The sequence below is a fragment of the Danaus plexippus genome, chromosome 10 (genome assembly GCF_018135715.1).
Source record: "Danaus plexippus chromosome 10, MEX_DaPlex, whole genome shotgun sequence".
Lineage (NCBI taxonomy): Eukaryota > Metazoa > Arthropoda > Insecta > Lepidoptera > Nymphalidae > Danaus > Danaus plexippus.
The window spans coordinates 838,937-859,447 of NC_083543.1; the positions used below are offsets into that span (position 1 = coordinate 838,937).

Consider the following 20,511-nt stretch of genomic DNA (forward strand, 5'->3'; position numbering starts at 1 on the left):
TCCCATTCATACAAAATGTTACAATTTTTTTTAACCATTTTATTTTTACTCTACATATGAAGATATTGTTTATTAATGTTGGTCTGTTATCTTACTTTAAAATGAAAATGCTATACGAAAAATCTTTTAATGTTGAGTTTTGTGAGCGGTTTAGTTTTTTTTATATTTATCGAGGTACCAACTATACTACATAACTTATTTATATAGTGCAGTTGGACATATGTACAATTACTATTTAAGCTATAAAATAATCGCGATCACAAAAAAAAACACATTTCCAATGTGAGCCAAGAATTATATTATCGTAGTTTACTTTACAAATTACTAATATTTAATGTTGTTAATATAATTCATCTTAATATCTGAGTTCTTGACACATTTCCATGTTGGCGTAGTTATGGTTTGTGTTGTAGCGAATGAGACATTTTGTGACCGACCTGCCATAAGTAACAAGTGCGCTGAAGTCGCTATGTATTTGGAAATATTGCAAGCAACTACTTACTCTTGACCTCTCTATAAGTTAAGTGTAATATCCGCACTTGTCATAATTGAGATGGACAAACAAACACACTTACATATATGAATGAAGGTGACCTTTTATTGATGCACGATATGCCCTTTAAATTGCAAAGACTTACATTATTTCACTTTAAAAAATCCTTTTTGATTTTAGATTAAAATTAATTTATAAATAAGACAACGCTTTTATTGTTATGCTTTGAAAACTTCTCTAATTTTTAATATATGTTTAAGCAAGTTTTATTTGTTAATTGCAAAATTTTAATAAAAAACAGTCCTTGTTCCTAAAGTTTATAAGACTTACAGTGTTTGTTTCTAAAATTTATGTGTTGATGTAACTCGAAAACCTTGAACTGGTTGTATGGTTTCGAGAATTTGGTAGGTCATTGACCCACATTAATGGAGTTCACAGCATCGTGATGATTTACATAAAGATTTCATTTATCTGCTTCTGTGAGATCAATTTTACTGCGACTTAACTTATTCAAATCACTGACATATATGATATACTCGTATATGCTGATGACATCCGCGTTATTATTGCTAGCTATTTTGTTTGAGAATTAAGAAAGTTTATTCTTATTGTATTGTTTTGTACTTAGAAATATATGAAAGATTTTAGTAGTGTTGTATCAAAAAATTAAGGGTTCAATTATAAAGACTAAAGGCTATACAATCATATCTTTGACTCTCAATGTACTTCCGCTACGTATGCGACCAGTCAGCGGAGTTTTTACATTTTGTATTTTTGTACAACTAAATATTGTTTTTAGAAAGGCTTTTTGTGTCAAGTTCAAGATTAGGTAACCTTGAAGGCAGGCAGCTGTGTATCAATCTAAGAAATCTTATTTTCGGTCAGTTATAGACACTCTAATTGTTTTATTTCTCTACTTGAAGTCCTAGTTGTCTGAGTGGCTTGTCATCGTAATGATATAATTACATACATATACACTTTATAAGTTCAATGTATCTACACTCACTGTACTCGTAAAATAAAAAAATCAATGCTCAAAATAAATGTGAAGAAAAAACTATTAACTCGAACCGTTAAAAATTTATGTTCATATTTTTTTTTCCAAAGAACGATTTCTCTTAAAGTTTATAAAAATATTAAATTTCTAACGGTAATAGATTTGATAAGCCACTGCATTAAGATCATTATCAACACGTAAGGTCAGAAAAAAATTAAACTAAATAATTGAGACCTTGATTTGGTATAACCGTATTAAGGATATTCCGTCCGTTCTAAACTTAAGCGTAATATTTTATTTAAATTTAACCAATTTTTGTAAGCGTATAGATTTTAATTTTTTTCCTGTTGGTTCTAAGATAAAAATGTATATTTGGTAAATCAAGATTGTCATCGAAATGATGCAGAACTATCCTCAAGCGGATGTTTTTGGCTAGGTATCACATATTGTGGTCGTCCTTTGTTACAATCATACAAATGTAGTCAAGAAAATAATTTAAAATTTCTCAGTTAGCAAAAATAGTTAATGAATTGCTCAATCAACAAAAAAAGTATTTAAACTTACAAAAGAAAACGATTTGGCTGTTGAAGTTTGTGAATAATAGTATGTAGTTACGCTGAACATCTACAATAAATTGACAAACATTGTGTTATCATAATATAAGATTTTGACTCAGTATTGTGACTCCTGTTAAGGAGCAAATATTGGAAGTAAATTGCCTAATAATAAGAAACAGAAAAGTAAGTTTAAACTAAACAAAGCAGTAATTCTTCTTAAACCCAGTTTAACTTTTCACCATGTAACTTTGATTGCTATTTATATTTGATCTCTAAACTGCATACGGGTTTATGTAATGCAAAGGTCACTATGTGTTTGCTGGTGTATTTGCTGATATGCCCTTAGTTTTCTCTGTCATCCGTTCAGCGCACCCGTTTAGGGCTGGAGAGTTCAAGGTCGGCCAACCGGCTCTCATGTTCGATTCCAGAGCACCTTTCGAATGCAATGAGAACTCGGTCATATACACAACATGCGTAATACGTGTATACAACTGTTTATAGCTTGCTAAACTACCACGATAAAATGAGCCTTGTTAATTTTATTGCGAGCTTATGCAAAGGACCTGTTCGTTTTGGTCGATACATTTAGATGAGTAAATTTTATAAGTGATAAGTATTATGTTGAGTGTTGTATAATAAAACCTGCTTCTTACTGTAAATGTGTTAATGTAATGTAATATGATCAAGCTTGAAGCTGAACATTTTTTTGTGGATGTTGTATGAAATTAATTAACTCCTTAATATTTGTAAGTAAAAAATATTGATACTAAATTGAGAACAATTTAAAAAGTACGAAATGCGTATATGACTGATAAGTTTGCCTTGATAGTTAAGACGATGAAGCTTAAGTCCACAGTCATGTTGGCATGTAACCTCTTCGCACCCTTTATTTGTAAGCGATAAAGTGACACGAAGGATATTCCCACTACCATATTTATATTTATCACGTTATACTAAAGCAGTAATTTTTAAGGAAATTTAAGTTTCTTCCGTTAAAGCGTTCCTTAATTTTCGAGTCCTTGTAAGACTTTAATCGTAAATGGAGAGACGTGATTGGTGGAAATGTAATTTGGAAATGGAACATTCAGAATTGTCTCAGTTGTAAGAATTCATTCGTGGGATTTGAATGCCCTATATAAGATTTTATATAGAAGCATATTACCATGTTCTGGTGAAAGGTAGATTTACATTATTCAATGGATTATTGAATAAACCTTTATTTTTTTATTTCATTGACATTTCAAACAAATTATGAGCATAATTTAAGAAAGAAAAATTTTTGAATTTTTAATTATCACTTCAAGGTGGCTATAACATAAAAGACAGACATATAAGTAAATAATTAACACAGTTATCGATGCTTTTAAATTTTGTTGAATTAAAAATATTTTATAACTGTCAATCAAGTGATAAAAACGTTGATTTAGTACTAATACGATTATCCAAAATCTAATTTTTTAAGTTATTATAAATTTTTATATAATAAATTTTTTAAGTATCACATAAGAAATTCAGACATTTCTTTTTCTTTAACTCTCCCTAAGTCAATGAGTTCCGAATTTAGATCATCCAATAGCGTATAACCTAAGTGTTTTAGTGACAACGTAAAAGCCAATAAGCCGAGCAATAAATACATGCTGCATTGAACAAGAGCTCTCAAGAACTAGATAATTGAAGTTAACGTAACTTATTAGTAGAGCAAAATCATTATATAAATATTTTTTTATCGACTAATGGATGGGTGTCATGCGTAATTAAGTGTGAACTTTTTTGTTGCTAATTGTTTTAGTGTTGTTTGTATGAGGAAGCGACTTTATTAACATACGTTGTATAGGAAAGGATTTTATGTAATATTTTACATATAATATGTAAATCATCGATATTTATAGTAAATTATATTTCCGGTATCGATATTCGTTACGTGATATTACAGCACACAATTATTCTAATAATTTGTTCAAAAGAAATATAGACGATTTTGTGATTATTATAATAAATGATTTATATAAAAATAAGATTACGAAACTTGTGAATTATCAATATTTATGGATAAGAACAAAATAAAATTTGAAAATAGAAATTAAATTTTGGATTCTGTATTCATGTAAATGAGATTTCCAAATTCATTCACATATTAATATTGATGTATGTGTAACCTAATAACCCTGAGAACGTCGTCTCCATGAATGCGATGTTAAAACGCTAAGACTCAAACGTAATAAACATTTAATTTGAGATGAAAAACACTCGTAGACTTTAATTATTATGAAAACTATAGCATACAATGAACTATTATTAAAATTTTTTTCTTTTATATTTTAAATATCTATGGGAAGAAAGAAATAATAGGCTTCGTTCAGTCTATCAGATTTTAAAATTTTTAATTTTTTTAATTTTTAATAGTATGACTTTTATAAAAAGAAATGATTGGAAATCACAGACTAAATAACAAACACCTTAAAAAATTTGTAAGTTAAGAGATAAAAATGTTGTGTGATTATAAATACATTATCACTGGTCATTGTTATACACAAATCACTTCTATATTATTAAATAAATTACTCGCATAATATGTAACAACTCATTATTAAGTCACGTGTATTTCTGTAATGTGTAACGATTTTTTTATATCATTAATTTAATAAGAAAAAAACGTCGTATCACTGAACGTGCTGTCCGATACAACTGTCGACGCACGCACGCGTCCAAAGCCGGCATCTCGTACGACCGTATACACACGAAGGACCCTAGCCGCAAAACGCACTCCCAACATTTAGAGGGGCGATAGCGAAAGTTCTACCAAATAAACAACTATAAAAAGTCAGGGCACCGTTGGCAAAGCATCCAGTCAGATTCCCGACTCCAACCACCGTTCAAGAGGCATTATGAAGACGGTGAGTGAAGTGAAGTGCGTGAAGTGAAGTTGCTTCAAAAAAGTGTTCCATCCAAAACCCATATCTCGTGGGTCTGAGTGCTGTGTTTGCGGGATGTGATACACTTTTTTGAAGTTGACTTATATTTTAAATAAAACGATATATAATCGTTTAACTAAATAATATCAAATTATTTTGCGATTTTTTCTTACACCAAGCGTGATCATTTAAAACTATTGCCAATAAAATTACAATTTTGATTTATTCAATATTTCAAACGTTTTTATGAGCGGTCAAGAAAATGTTTAAGAAACGGTCAAACGTAAACGCATTCCCATAAAAACTTGATAGAATTCGAATTAATTCAAGTAGTATTAAAATAACTAAATTAAGGTCAATCGATATTTAAATGTTCTTAAGGAGCATTACACGCTGCTAAGAATCCCTTGATTGCGTCACAATGCATTTCCTTCTTTGATCTAGACAAGTTTCGAACTAGGAAGACAGAGCGGACCGTGATACCCAGGTATTATGTTGCCCGTAGGTTGCATCTGGTTGTTTACGTAATTGCGGTAGAAACAGATCTTTTTACCAATTCATTATATAAAACCCCGAGGTGTTGGGAAACCGTCAGCGCAAACAACTTATATCAATCCATCGTCCTGGGACAAAATTTTAGACCAAGAAGTATTTTATTTCTCGGTATATAATAAACATTGATAAAATTGTTTTTATTGGAAAACTTTTGTAATAATATCTCATATTTGTATTTGCAAATTGACCCATTATTTTCGCAGTCTATTACTCCATCACAATATCCTGCGGAGACTTGTTTTCGCAAAACTCGATGGCATACATTCATAAGCTATGATTAAGAATTTGCATTCATTATTAGTGGTATAGCTGCTTTTTTGGGTCAGTTTAATGTAAAATTTGTACTCGAATAAGATTATGGAAATATCAAGTGACATTTAAATTTATCGGTAGCCTACACAAAGAATGAGATAAAAATGTTTTTGTTAGATATAATATTTTAATGAATAACAAGTAGAGACAATTTAAGTTACAAGAATAATTAAATTAAAAGAAAAAAAATCTTCGGATTGAATATTATTTTATTGCGAGTAAAAAAATATTAATCATTAGGAGAGTTAAGAACAAACAAACAAGTTTACAATTCAATATGAATCTTTCATACAAATACAGGAAAATCATTAACTGTTGTTTTGCAATTTATATCCAGTAGCACTATGAACGCCTGGCTCAATTAAAACGCTCAGGAACCTGATAATCCGGACTGAGAAAATGTATGACTATTATATGATTCATTATACGAATTAGGTAACCGTTACGTATTAGCGCCCCTAAAGAATATGCGTTTAATCGTGCAAAAAGTTATGAATACAAAACATAGTTACGGTTTTATTTAAATAAAGACGTTCAAATTTACAGATTTATTTAAGGCGTTTGACAAAAAAAATTAACCGCATATGGAATTGGAAATACTCGGTATAAAAAGTTTTATATTAATATAAATTATTTAACACAGTTCTCATTGTTGAATAAGAGCTATTTTTCTAGAATTAGGCAAGTCTCCCACGGGCACATTGACCTCTTTTGGTATACGAAATACATTGTTATTTTAAACCGTAATATCACCAATTAAGGAAATGATAAATGCAGTACAGCTTTGAATTAATAGTAGTTTATTATTTGAATTGAATATGATATATTTTGTAAACAAAGTCGATCGTTTGTTATCTTGCGTAACATTGGTAATGTATCATGTGATTCAATTCTGTTACGATACAACTGGCATTGCAAATCTAATTAGTTTCGAATGGATGCATCTATCAAATTAATTAATGTTCACATACAGTTCTAACTAATGTCTAATATTTCATTTCTAATATCGTTTTATAAGTTATACTTAAATAGCACTAAACACTGCAATATCCTTCTATAATAATGTTGTCTATAAATCTTATGAGTGATTTAACTAAGCTATAACTCCTGCTCCGCCTATACAAACGTTAGAACGTGTATCGGACACAAGGATTATACTCGACCCTTCAAAACCAGTTCTGGAAACATTTGCACAAATCATTTATTAAAATAATAATCTCTTCAACTTCATTAATTCGGTGAACATAAGATACTTATCTATAAGTTTACAAATAATATTTTAAGGGCCCTTTTTATTCACGTAACTGTCATTGAGAATATAACATTAATCTCCGATGCAAATTTTCTGTTTCGTTATAATTAAAGGTTTTCTATTCAAGAGATTAATTTGTTTACGTTCCTACAAAGTTATGTGTTTGTTTGCATAATTTCTACATAAGTTTCGAAAGAATTTAATTTTTCACAATTTCGTGAAATCTACATATGTATAACCATAGTTTCTTTTTTTTACATATTATCTGGTTATCCTGAATATTTATAGTTAATATTAGATATAAAGGAGAGCTTGCTCAAAATTTGCTTTCTTTACAGATCTGTCTAGTTTTTCTGCTGGTAGCGGCAGCTGCTGCCAGCGAGAAGAAGTCTACAGAACAAAAGGCTGAAGGTCTCGAAAAGAAGTTGGACAAACGTGGTCTTTTAAACCTGGGTTATGGCTATGGTATCAGTGGACTTGATATTGGCTACCTCGGCAGCGGGCACGGTCATGGCGGTGCTTACAACTACGTTGAAGACGGTGCTCTAGCAAGCTCTGGATATGGCATCAATCTGGGAGGTCACACCGACGTCACCAGAACCATCACTTTAGTTAAAGGAGTGCCGGTTGCAGTACCAGTCGATAGGCCCGTTCCTTACCCAGTGGAGAAACACGTACCTTACCCAGTTAAGGTACCAGTGCCCCAGCCCTACGAAGTTGTAAAACATGTGCCAGTACACGTAAAGGAATACGTTAAGGTCCCCGTTCACGTACCTGCACCATACCCAGTAGAGAAGAAGGTACCTTATCCCGTTCACGTTCCAGTTGACAGGCCCTACCCCGTCAAGGTTTTGGTACCTCAACCTTACCCCGTAGAAAAGCACGTTCCATACCCAGTTAAGGTACCCGTACCCCAGCCCTACCCAGTTGAGAAACACGTACCATACCCAGTCGAAGTTAAAGTACCAGTTCCCCAGCCCTACCCAGTAGTTAAACATGTAGGCGTACCCGTTAGAGTGCCAGTGGACAGGCCTTACCCCGTACATGTACCAGCACCCTACCCCGTTGAAAAACCAGTGCCCTACCCCGTACATGTCGAGAAGCCTGTAGCTTACCCCGTACACGTACCAGTAGACAGACCGTACCCCGTCCATGTAGAGAAGCCCGTGGCAGTTCCCGTCAAGGTTCCAGTGCCAGAGCCTTATCCAGTATACAAGCACATCCCAGTCGAGGTTGAAAGGCCAGTAGCTGTTCCCGTGAAGGTGCCAGTCGACAGACCCTACCCCGTACACGTCGAGAGGCCCGTCCCCGTCCCAGTGGAGAAGCCATACCCCGTGCCCGTCAAAGTCCCAGTCCTTATCAACGAGCACGACCACAGTCACTACAGCCTCGGAGGCTCCTACTACGAGCATTAGATTAAGTTAGTTAAAATATATCATCTGTCACTGTCACCAGCTATTTATATCTCGCCAACGGCCGGGACACCAGCAAAACTTCTTGACTTTTGAAACTGTCCTACTATATGTAATGTCATATAAGATTTAAGAAGGTACAGGCGTATGTGATGCAAAGTTACCATTAATAGGTTAAGTCGACTGTAAAATACGAAATAAAAATGTTAAGATTATAAAAGGTGCTGTTTTATTATAGATCAGGAAATGTTAAAGGTCTCCACCAAACATGGAAACGATCATAATCAATTGTCCACAATCTTCGCCTTCTGTGGCCTTGTTGAAAGCGCGATACTTAGTCATAGCATAAGCGAGCGCGCTACTTATCTATAAATGTATAAATAATTATATTTCGGCTATAAAAAATAAATACATTCTAAGTTTTTTTTAGTGACTTCGAGGTCAATTTCAAATTCGGTGTCAGAGTATTAAGTTAACTTTACGTAAATTTTTAATTCGATATTTTCTTGTGGACACATGGAAACCTTTGAATTATAACTTTTTGTATTATATGAAACACCAAAATATATGAGTAAATACAATATTACAATTCATCATATTGTTTTTATTTTTTATAATATATATACATATAAATCTAGTATCTTTTTGTTATAACGATGCTGAATGAACGATATAAGTAGAAAATGCATTGTATCATATGTGTCTCTTATTCGATTTGCTCTAAAGATGTCAAAGATAATATCTGAATATGTTGTAAGAAGTTCCAAGGAATCTTGTGAGACTTTTATGAAACAAAACATATTGTCCTATTGTTAGTGAATGTTACACGCAACAGACGCACACACTGACATACAAACTACGAATGCCTGCCCTTCGAGTATTTTAATTAACACGTTTTTTTAATTTTAAATTATAATTGTTTTTATCGTTTAGTTCCTAGATAAACCAAGCTCATTCAACACATTCATTGTCATTGGGAACTTAAGACAGGTTAAACTAAAAAACACCTATACAAAGTATTTTTAAAGCGAGCAACAAAAAATTTCGAAGTCTTGCTCTCATGCGTTCTTGCTTCACAAAAAGTAGACTGTAAGGTCTATATTTGTTTTGGACATTGTAAATATTCTTGAATCTTATGTCGTGGGATGTCCGTTAATTGAACATGATTTTTACTAGACCAAATATATAACTTAATGCATATTTTTCGTATACATCATCGGCAATAAAATAATCATTCTCTAATGAAAGAAATTCTTTGAATGATTTGATATGATCATCTCATATTACGTGATTATAAATAAAAGATTGTTTCAAAGTCACAAACACTATGAATTTCTCTTATAGAATTTTAACAACATCCATTAGATATTCCCTTCAATTATTAGTGTAACTTTTTGTTTATGTTTCATTTATTTTATGTTAAAGAAGTTAATGATTTACCGGAGACAATCTATCTAATAGTGTTCATTCCGCAATGTACTTACTAAGGTGATACATATTAAACAACAAGGAACCGTCACATTATTCCAATAACCCAATTGGTCCAAAAAATAATATTAACACCTTCGTAAACTCTAACAATAAAAATTTTATTCAAAGCAATTATTTAGAAATATTACATTGTTATTTATATCTAATTAAATAATATAGTTATTTGTATTTATTCTTTTATTTTTGTTTTTTGATGATTTAAATTCATAAGTATTAATTAGGTATCATTTACAACAACCTTAGGAATTTAAGCGATTCGTGGTGAATGTATATTTTGTAGTCAGAACCTACGACTAAGGTTAGGCCATAAGCTATACATAAAAACAAACGGAATATTAAATAATTATAACATTACGAAAGTCAATTTAGTCTTAGTTACATGAACTGCTCCATTCATATTTCCAGCGTGCGTTACGCCATCTAGTGTACATAAAGAAACTAAAAATACACACGCAAATGTGGAAAGTGTTTCGCATAATGTGTTTAATCACCACTAGAGGTCAGGAGTTCTGTTGTCGCATGGTGTTATTGTTATATATTATCGTTAGGTACGAAAACACACGGTTTAAAATGATCCCTAATCTGTCTTTTACTATTTCATTTATACAAAAGGCAAACGGCTCAAGAAACCAAGAAACGTAGATTATTGTGATCCAACCATTATTAAGCAACTTAAATGTATTAAAATGTTGACATACGTTATATGAATTATGACAGTTACAGTAAAAACATACATCTAGCTTTAATATTGATGCGAGTCAGTTGCTAAACTATTTTGAAATAAGTTTGCTGATGATATTGCTGTGAGTATTTCAGGTAAAAAATATTTTTGCTAATCAATATTCACTATAAATAATAATTTTAATAGCCAGTGCAGTTTGTTAACGTTTTTGCGTTCTATAAAATGTTATGTGAGGTGTGATGTACGGTTTCTCAGACTATCGATCACCGGCTGTCTCTCTGTTAGCCAACAAAGATTGATGAAGACGTTGATGTAAAATCAAATTTAACGGAAACAAAATGCGTTATTTAATATTTACTAACCATCAATATTAAGGACAGTTATTGAATTAAAGATTGTTAGTTTTATAATATAGAATCTTGAGATTGTACAATTTGATTTATTTAAAATAGAATTATTTCTAGAAATTTTCACTCTTAATGTCAATAAGCTCATTGAACAATTTTAAGTGTCAGTAAGTTATCTCGGGTGATGAGGAAATTGGAAAAAATACGGATGAATTTTGTACTTATTATCTTTTTGACCTTCGATAACCTGATGAACTTATCACTTGAGATTGAAGAGCGATAGTCTTTAAATTAAAGAAAGAATTTCGTTTATAACATTGATCATCGAATAATTAATTCATTACATCCAGAAAAGCTAGTCGCTCAAAATAAGTTTTGAAATCATCGATGTCTTACAATATTTTAACAGTAAAATCAATATTGTGTTTTGTAACGAGAGACGAATTTATCTGCTAATTGTTCCTCTGTGTATTGCGTTATTGGTACCGAAATACTTGATAAAGAACGACAAGTAATAGACCAACTGTGATGAGACGAGGTGTCAAAGTTAACAGATTAGGAAAGACAGAAAAACAGATTGGTGATACGCAATATCGCAACGGTGCAGAGTTGTAGACCGCTTGCTTAGCGAGCGCATTAGGATTGCAAAAGCGTGTTTAGTAATATAAATACCACATTACATTTTTTTCTTTTGTTGTTGGATACCTCTTATGGGTATGATTTCGTACAAGCTGGCAACTAAAGACAAATCCAAGGTAACATTAAATTATGTAACGACTGAACTAGATTCTGATGTCTACCCTGTGGCTAGAAAGCTTTCCCGGCTGGGCCTTAACAAGACTCATAAAGAGTGAATAATTTGATGAAATCGCAACTGCTTTAATTGTTATTAGAGTAATAAACACCTCGTATGGTCGGCGGGTACGTAGCTTAAGAATATTCTTTATATTAATCATTCAACGAAATATAGTGCGGTGACATATTTATATGAGGCAATTATAGTTTGAAATGTCCAAGTAAAATTTGGATAGTCGCTATTATATACAGCACAATAAAAATGACATGAAATAAGTTTTTTCTGTACTTTTTGCTGCGCAGACTAAATTAAAGATAATTTTTATTTATATTTACGACAATAAATACCGTTACATTGTTAAGCCGGATGCGAGACTGTTTTGGGAAAACCTTAAATTATTTTTGTAAAGTCACTTAGTCGCACGCTTAGTCATTTTTCTAGCGCCTTTCAAACTAAGAAAATAAACAGGTCATTTATAGCTAATGTTGATTTGTCAATATTACAATAAAATATTAAAAGTATTAGGAAATAGAACTATTGGAATAATGAGATCTAAGATTTTCGCGAGTATTCACTACTATTGGAATTGGAATATTGGAATATTTTTAACCTCAGTCCCAAAACATTTATTCAATAAGAAGCACATGTATGCTTGAGATTTATAATACTGTGGGCGCAATCAATGAGATGTTGAAATGTAAAAGTGTTTCATAGCACGCCTTAAATTTAATTTAGTATCAAAAGTTTAACTTAACTAACCAAAATGGATTACGTCACGCTTTGTTAAATATTACGATAATATATGCAAATTAATAAAATTAAACATTCTCAACAATGTTATGTTACGTTGTTGTATTGAGGATCAAGATATAAATATATTTTATTAAGAAATTCCTCTTTAAAAATAAATCACAGAATGTAATCTGCTGTTACTATACTCAAGGTCAAAGAATGAAGAAAGGAGGCTACATTAAAACGGGAACTGAGCTTGTTACATAATTGTTAAGCCGATGATCGACTTTTCGTTCCAAACCAAATACAACTGCATGTTCATGTTTCATTATATCGCGAGAAATTCGACACAAAGCAACAAATCCCTGTCAATTGCATACAAAGTCCTTAATTCTCTCAAATAAGTAATTCAAATAATGAATGTAAATATATTGTCCGCTAAAAGATTGCTTTCATACTGTTCCGAGTTCTTTGTTCTAATTTTTAATATAAGGTAAGTTTATAAAATGCATGTTATTGAAGGATTGTATAAATCAATTTTTAGCAGCTAAGAAACATGTATTAACACAAGGGTCAAATAAATTCCGACAAAAACAAACTATTTAAAAGAAATGTGAAGCATGTTTATATATCTAAATTAAACTAATATATTTCGGATATACTACGCGGATTTTATTATTTTAAAACTACACAATCCCGACGTTTCGGTTACTTTTCAGCAACCGTGATCACGGGCAGACGAGATGTGAAATCTATAGAAATATATTAGTTTCATCTAAATGAATAAAACTCGTGAAAGTCTTCGATCTCATCATGTTTATATAGTTATTTTTTATGTAACTTAGAAGATATTAATGGATCAACTCTATGTTTATTCTTGCATTAATACTCTACTTTAGAACTAACAAATATGACGGCCGTGTAATAAATGACCATATAAAAAACTTAAACCGATATATTTTTAATGATTGTAATGTAATACAAGAACGTGGCGATCTGTTTCAGTACAATGTTATTATTTTAAATACATTAGGTTCAAATGCTTGAAATAATACGGTGATTTCATCTCGTATAATTACGGTAATCTCGTATTACACATGCTGATTTGCTAATATGTGGTTCGATTCAGAAGAGATGGCGTTTATGTAAACATTAAACAGCAAATAGGTGTACCGATTAGTGTTCTTTATATATAAAAGAAAGTTGTGTTAGTTACACTATTTATAACTCATGAACGGCTGTTGGGATGTGGTTGAAAATTGGTGGGGAGATAGCTTAGAACTAGGAGACGAGATAGGATATTTAATTCTGTTCGATCGAAAAAGAAAAAAAATCCTAATAAATTCGAATATCTGGTTATTTGTCGCCTCTAGGGTGGAATAAAGTTCGCCCGGTCGGTTATACATGTATTACTAATTCTGAAATTAACGCAGACGAAGTTACGGGAAAAAATAAAAAGTAATACATAATATGTACATATAATTTATTTGTGTCTTACAACAAATTGAAGAGAGACTAATTGTTTTTGAATTTAAAAGTTTTAAATTTTATTGTTAACATTGAAATTAATAATTTGATATAATTTTTTTAACTGTACAATCTCTTTTAACATAAATCTATTTTACCTTTTCGTTTTGCTCCATATAGAGTGAGATGACATTGCGAAATATTACGCATTTTTTGTAACAGAATTTTATTTTTATAAAGTTGAAGTAATTGTTAATTAAATTTGGCATAATGATGGATACATAAACATATTTAAGAAATAGTCCTTAGTGTAAGAAACATACTTTTGTTGCTTGGCATTAAAGATCAAGGCTTTATGGCTGCAATCAAATCCAGAGTAAATTCTTTTTGTATTCAAGAAATTATGCATAGTTATTATAATAAATTATAAATGCATATTTACTAGACTGGCTGTTAATTCCATATAAAAGGTAGGCGTGGTAGTTTGTTACACAGTGAACTAAAGAATAAAAAAATACAACATATATATATATATATTCCTACTAATTAATACAACACAGATATATATATATGTTGCAAGCAAAAATGGGTAAATTTTAATAAAATCGACTATCATAAAGAATTAATTTCCAGTGAATTTAACGTGAGCAAAGCCAGGACAACAATTTAGCTAATTTGTATGACTGAAGTCCGTAAGTAATTTAAATTACAATAGAAATTTACGGTTTATTATAGTTGCAATATATAATACGACTGAAATCTAACATTTGGAGTTATCAAAGAGCTCTTTGAAACGGAAAAGCAAATTTAATAAAATGAAGTTTTTCTACATGTTATTGGTTGGCATTTTTGTGTTCGCGCAGCTGATACACAATGTAAAGGCGAGTGACGGTGAGTAGGGTTAAAACAATGAGATCTAAGACTTTTAAGACTATTCAGTTAAATAAAACTAATACTTTAGCCTTAACAATGCGTTTTTTTATTATTTTAAACTACATTATCCCGACGTTTAGTTTTTCATCTCGTCCGCTCGTGATCACTGTTGTTACAAAGTAACCGAAAGGTCGGGAGTGCGTAGTTTAAAATAATAAAAAAACGCGTTGTAAATCTGAAAATAATGGTTTTATTTGGAGTTCAAATATTAACTTCATAGAAATATTGTATTTATTTTAATTTATTTATACTTACAGTCGCCTGTATCACGACTAGCGACTGCATAGCATATTGTGATGCAAGATGCAAACCTTGCCTTGCTACGTGCGTCAACAATAGATGCATTTGCACTGTAACAATCGGTAAGAAAACCAATTAACTCCAATCGAATTAAATGATAATGTAACTTAAAATTCAAATCATTATTTTAATGTCTAACTGAAAAATTTAAATAAATATTCCATCGCACATCACACGTTTCATTCAATCCATTAGAATAAGATCAGTGCAAGACGTTTTGTTACACAGCGACCGACAATAATAATTATTACTACCTGAATTTGACTATAGTCAGTATATATCAGAATTGTGAAGACGTAGTGTGAGAAAATATTGGATGACATTTTATTAAAGAAGGAATTAGACGTTACCAACAAAAAAAAAAAAACAGATTATTGTCGGTTTTTTTAATATATTTTTATTAAGAAATATTAAAAGACATATAAGTCCGATGTAAATATTGTATGTGATCTAATAATGAGATTGTTAAGAATTTCGATAGAGAACTAGCAAACTTTAATAAAGGTATAAACAAAAACTTTAACAGAAGTCCTGAAAAAAAACCACATTAGTCTTCAATACATTTTGTTTCTTTTATCCTAGCGTTTTAATTTCTTATCAGTAGTCATGACAATAATATCAGACAAAAAAAAAATTGATATCGTGCTGTTCATAAATCTTTAAAACCATTATTTTTTTTTTCTCCTGTTAAACAAGTGATTGCGTTAACTTGATCAGTATTTTATTCTGTTCAAAAAACTGCAATCAAGATTGTTTTCAAAAGTTTTCAGAGCATTTAAATGCTGATTTTTAAAAGAGCTAAAGAGTTTGTATATAAATCTTATCACCATGAAGTAATCATGAAGATATGAAAAAAAAAAATGTATACTAAGTAAAATATCTGTCGTGGTGGACTGGAGGTTAAAGGCCCGCCTCTCATACGTGAGGATGCGGGTTCGAAACCTGGCAAGTACCAATGTGATCTGTTCCCACTCATATGTACTTTCTAAGAATATTTAGTCACTGACAGACGGTGAAGGAAAACATCGTGAGGAAACCAGGTCTTATAATTACCAATCATAAGATTGAAATCGTCAACCCGTCTTGAGCAAGCGTGGTGATTAATGCTCTAACCTTCTCCATGCGAGAAGAGGCCTTTGCTCAGCAGTGGGCACCGATAGGCTGATGATGATGATGATGACTAAGTATTTATATAAAAGGTAAGGTTTCTAAGGCTAGAAGCTAAAGGCGACTGCTGCCTAAACAAGTCGTTTCCAACTATCCACTTGAGTACACGCAAGTTCCTTGTATCAACCACTCATTGACTTTAATACTTTTTATTCGAGACCAATAGTTTTTTCTGGTTATGTTTTCGTTAATAAAATGCATAGTCAAATTATGTTAAAGTGATCTTGTTTTTTTAAATATAGTTTACATATCATTACATTAATTTTATATTTTGACTCTATTCAACATTTGTTACGGAACTTGTTAAATAATGAGTTAATTTATTACTTTTAAATACGGGGTACCTACGAAGATACGAAATTTTTTTTTGATTTCTATCTTTTGATATTTTAACATTTTGTTTTAATGATATCATTATTCAAAATAAACAAGATGTAACTGTATTTAATCCAAAAATAAATTACGAGTAATTTTATAATTCTAGTATCTTAAAAATATATGTAAAAAAAATATATTTATATATAATAGATTTCTGTTATTGAAGCAACAATTATTTTTGGACTTACTTGGACTACACCATAAAATAACAAGCCTCAGCTATATTTATTAATTGTCTACAGTTCTTCGATTACAACACTATTGATATATTATTATGGAACTATTATTACGGCTCCTGGACATATGTAAACTTTTCTCACAGTATTTACGCATGATTATCTCGTTTTCAGTAATAATTAAAATTTTACAGTATTGGGTACATGATTCATCAAAACAACGATTGTTATGATAAATGTCAAGTAAAAGATTTCAAGTAATCATCGATAAAATAAAAGTCGAAAAATTGTTGATTTTTCAGCTTTTAACTGAAAATAAAAAAAATGTTTCTCTACATAGCAGTTTTTCATTTGGAGTTTAGAATTTTCACATAAAAAAATATTAAAATTTCATTTGTGTCTATGTAAACATGATTCAAAGAACTTCAACATGAACATGATTCAAAGAAATTGGATTTTTTCAAATTAAATTTTAAGATATGATATAAATGTTACTTAAAAATAATTAATTAGAGTTGTTTCTGTATTAATCACAAACGCTGAGTGCTTGGTAGGAAATTATATTGATAAAAGATATTAATTGATATATATTTTTTAATATACTCCTTAAGAATTTGAAAATACCTTTAAGGCTTTTTCTGCCTTTTTAATTACTCCAACCAATCTATTGGAGAGGTATGTCACATGAATAAAACTCACACTTAAAAATAATTTCGCGTCTTGCATCTTATGTTATCGATTCTGTTAAATTTTTAGAAACAAATATCTCACATACATAAGTGATTGCAAATTCTTGGGATCGTCTAATATGAGTAATAATGTAATGTTGGTATCGCCTATAAATTTTAATATGTAATTATGATTATGATACGCATATAAATATGTTTCGTAGGTTACCTGGAACCTCTGGAGAGCACCGACACGCACCTTACACAACTAAAGCAATAAATTAAAATAATAAAACGTGTATGAAAATAAACAATACATTTTTATTTCTAAACTATTGATAAATACTTATAACGTTTTATTATAATTTATATGAAACAAGAGCCTGTCGCGAGACTTGCGTGAGTTGGAATACTAGTAAATTTAATAATTAAAAACTATAATAAGTAAAAGGCCATGGAGTTGGTGAAATTTTGAATTAATAAGGACGTCACATTTCTGTCTGACAGAGATGAGTGGAGAAAGCTGGAAGAGGCCTACGTGTCACAGGACACGCTGATCACTAACTAGGATAACTGATATGCTAGTCTGTAAGTTAGATTAATATCACTTACTCAATGTTTAGTTTTCAGCAATAAAGGCTTATTATTATAATAACGTCACAAAATTCTCAAAATGCTAAATCAAAAACAAAATTTCTTCTGCAAAAACATGATATGTAATCTTACAAGTTGAAAAAAAACGCTTGTCAAAAGCCAATATTATTTTAAGTAGTAAAAGGAGTCTGCCGTTATATCATTTAAGATTAACTCATGTCAATAAAACGGATGTATTGACTGTTACTGAATAACTATCATCTTATAGTATAGAATAGGTGGTTGCTATACAAAATTAATTGGTAGTCAAAGTAATTGTGTTTCATTACAACAACAGCTAATTCGTTTTAGACGTCATTCGCGCCATTAATCACAAATTACAAATTCAGTTTCAGCGATGTCTGTATGTATGTATGTATGTATAACAGAGGAGGAGTAAAAGTTTGTTTGTTTCTCGGTTGATAACAGAATTATGATACTTCGTCTATACTCATGACGAGACACAGCTCTATTATTATTCAAAGATATCAAGGAATGTTAAGCCTTTTAAATTCTCACAATTCTAAATTGTGAGGTGTTAATACTAAGATTGAATTATTATAAACAAGTCGGCAATGTATTTCCTTATAAAAGGTCAGGTGAACATTTTGTGGTTACATGACTGAAATCCGCGTCGAATTTAATTGACACTAGAAATTCACGGTTTGTTAATGTTCCAATAAATAGGACGATGGAAACAAACATTTTAAGTTATCAAATCGATCTTTGAAACGTACAAAATACAAAAATGAAGTTCTTGTCTATCCTCTTGGTTGACATCTTTGTCTTCTTTCTGATGGGAAATATAAAGGCACAACCCCGTAAGTAAATATATATATTACATATATTTCACATCACACAATTTGGAAAGTATACGTATACGTTTTATATATTTGCGATATGTTTCTTTAAGTTTATTAAGACAATCTGAAATGTCCTTTCATGTTTTCATATCACATATATGACAACTCGCTCCACGCCTCAATCTCATATACCTCATACTATTGCTACAACTGTTAATATTGTAACAAAATCTAAAATAAACAACGCTCCCGACAACAAAGTATTGTTCATACAACACAATAATAAAAAGAATTTTAATTTTTCGACAGAACAATTATGTAATGAAATCATTTGCCAGGCTACCTGTAGCCAACTATGCGTCAGTGCTGCCTGTAGCGGCATATGTGTCAATGACGCATGCAACTGCAATTGTATTCCATACATGGGATCATCAGCGAAGCAGCCCCAACAAAAGGATGCTAATAAACAAGGATAAAGACGTCAAGTCTTATTAAAACTGTGATGCTTTGACTTCGAAACTCTGAATATAATGTATGTTGCTCATAAGATGATTTGTTTCTTTATTATCTTAATTACACGGCCAGGCGCAACCCGATAACCTCAGCAACAAGTTTCAGATAGTCAAAGTGATGAGATTGCATTTGAAGACTAGAATAAGTAAAGACTAAAACGTTATTATTTACGCACAATAATAATCTAGTTTCATATGTAAGGATCTCTTCCGCAAATATGGAAGAAATAACCACCTGGCAAAAAGAATGCCTGTAGTAATTACTGCCTATTTATACTATTATAAATCATCAATAACAATACATATTATAAAACAAGTCCCTCGCCGCGTCTGTCTGTCTGTCTGTTCGCGATAAACGGAAAATCTACTGCACTGTTTATCAAACAGTTATCACCACTCGATAGCGTGATTCTTGAGTAAGGTTTTAGTATATAATTTGTTAAGTTTTTGTATTTACTTGTGTGCACATTAACGATATTTGTTGAAGATGTCGGGAGAACATAAGCTGTCCGAGAGCTTTTAACGAAAACGCTGCCTAAAGTCTTTAAGATATAACAAAATAATATATTGTGGAATTGTGTATCTTATAAAGGTCTACAGAAAAATCTACGGTGGCATATGTCTGTACCTTAAAGATAACATACTATATTACAACTTTTAATAACTGGCATTAAAATAAAAAGCGTTTATTGGAAAGCTGTTTACATAAATACGGTATTAAGTGTTACCAAAATAAATCACTTCGTTTTTAAGCCGACATCAGTATCTGTAAATTACTTTTTAAATTATTTAAATCAGGCGTACCATTTGAAAGTTATCATAATATAAATTTAATAATTCTCAAAATTAAATAGGCTATTTTATATTTTTTGTAAAGAGCCCGTGCGAAGCCGGGGCTGGTACCTAGTATCTAATATATTACTAGCTAAACTTTCC

At 31.0% G+C, this 20,511-nt stretch overlaps 2 protein-coding genes and 2 long non-coding RNA genes across 4 annotated transcripts in view; 3 read left to right on the forward strand and 1 right to left on the reverse strand.

Moving 5' to 3' along the window:
• Window positions 1-20,511, reverse strand: part of LOC133318942 (angiotensin-converting enzyme) — a 78,555-nt gene that overhangs the window by 17,156 nt on the left and 40,888 nt on the right. The gene's annotated exons all lie outside the window — the stretch shown is intronic.
• On the forward strand, window positions 4,800-8,710 carry LOC116766883 (skin secretory protein xP2-like). Its single transcript, XM_032657024.2, has 2 exons — window positions 4,800-4,941; window positions 7,417-8,710. Exons 1-2 carry the CDS (start codon window positions 4,933-4,935, stop codon window positions 8,491-8,493), a joined length of 1,086 nt encoding a protein of 361 aa, XP_032512915.1. The 5' UTR covers window positions 4,800-4,932; the 3' UTR covers window positions 8,494-8,710.
• LOC116766886 (uncharacterized) lies at window positions 14,522-15,406 on the forward strand. The gene is made up of 2 exons (XR_004353272.2): window positions 14,522-14,896; window positions 15,196-15,406. It is a non-coding gene; the product is annotated as an uncharacterized LOC116766886 (long non-coding RNA).
• Window positions 18,991-19,610, forward strand: LOC116766889 (uncharacterized). Its single transcript, XR_004353275.2, has 2 exons — window positions 18,991-19,081; window positions 19,373-19,610. It is a non-coding gene; the product is annotated as an uncharacterized LOC116766889 (long non-coding RNA).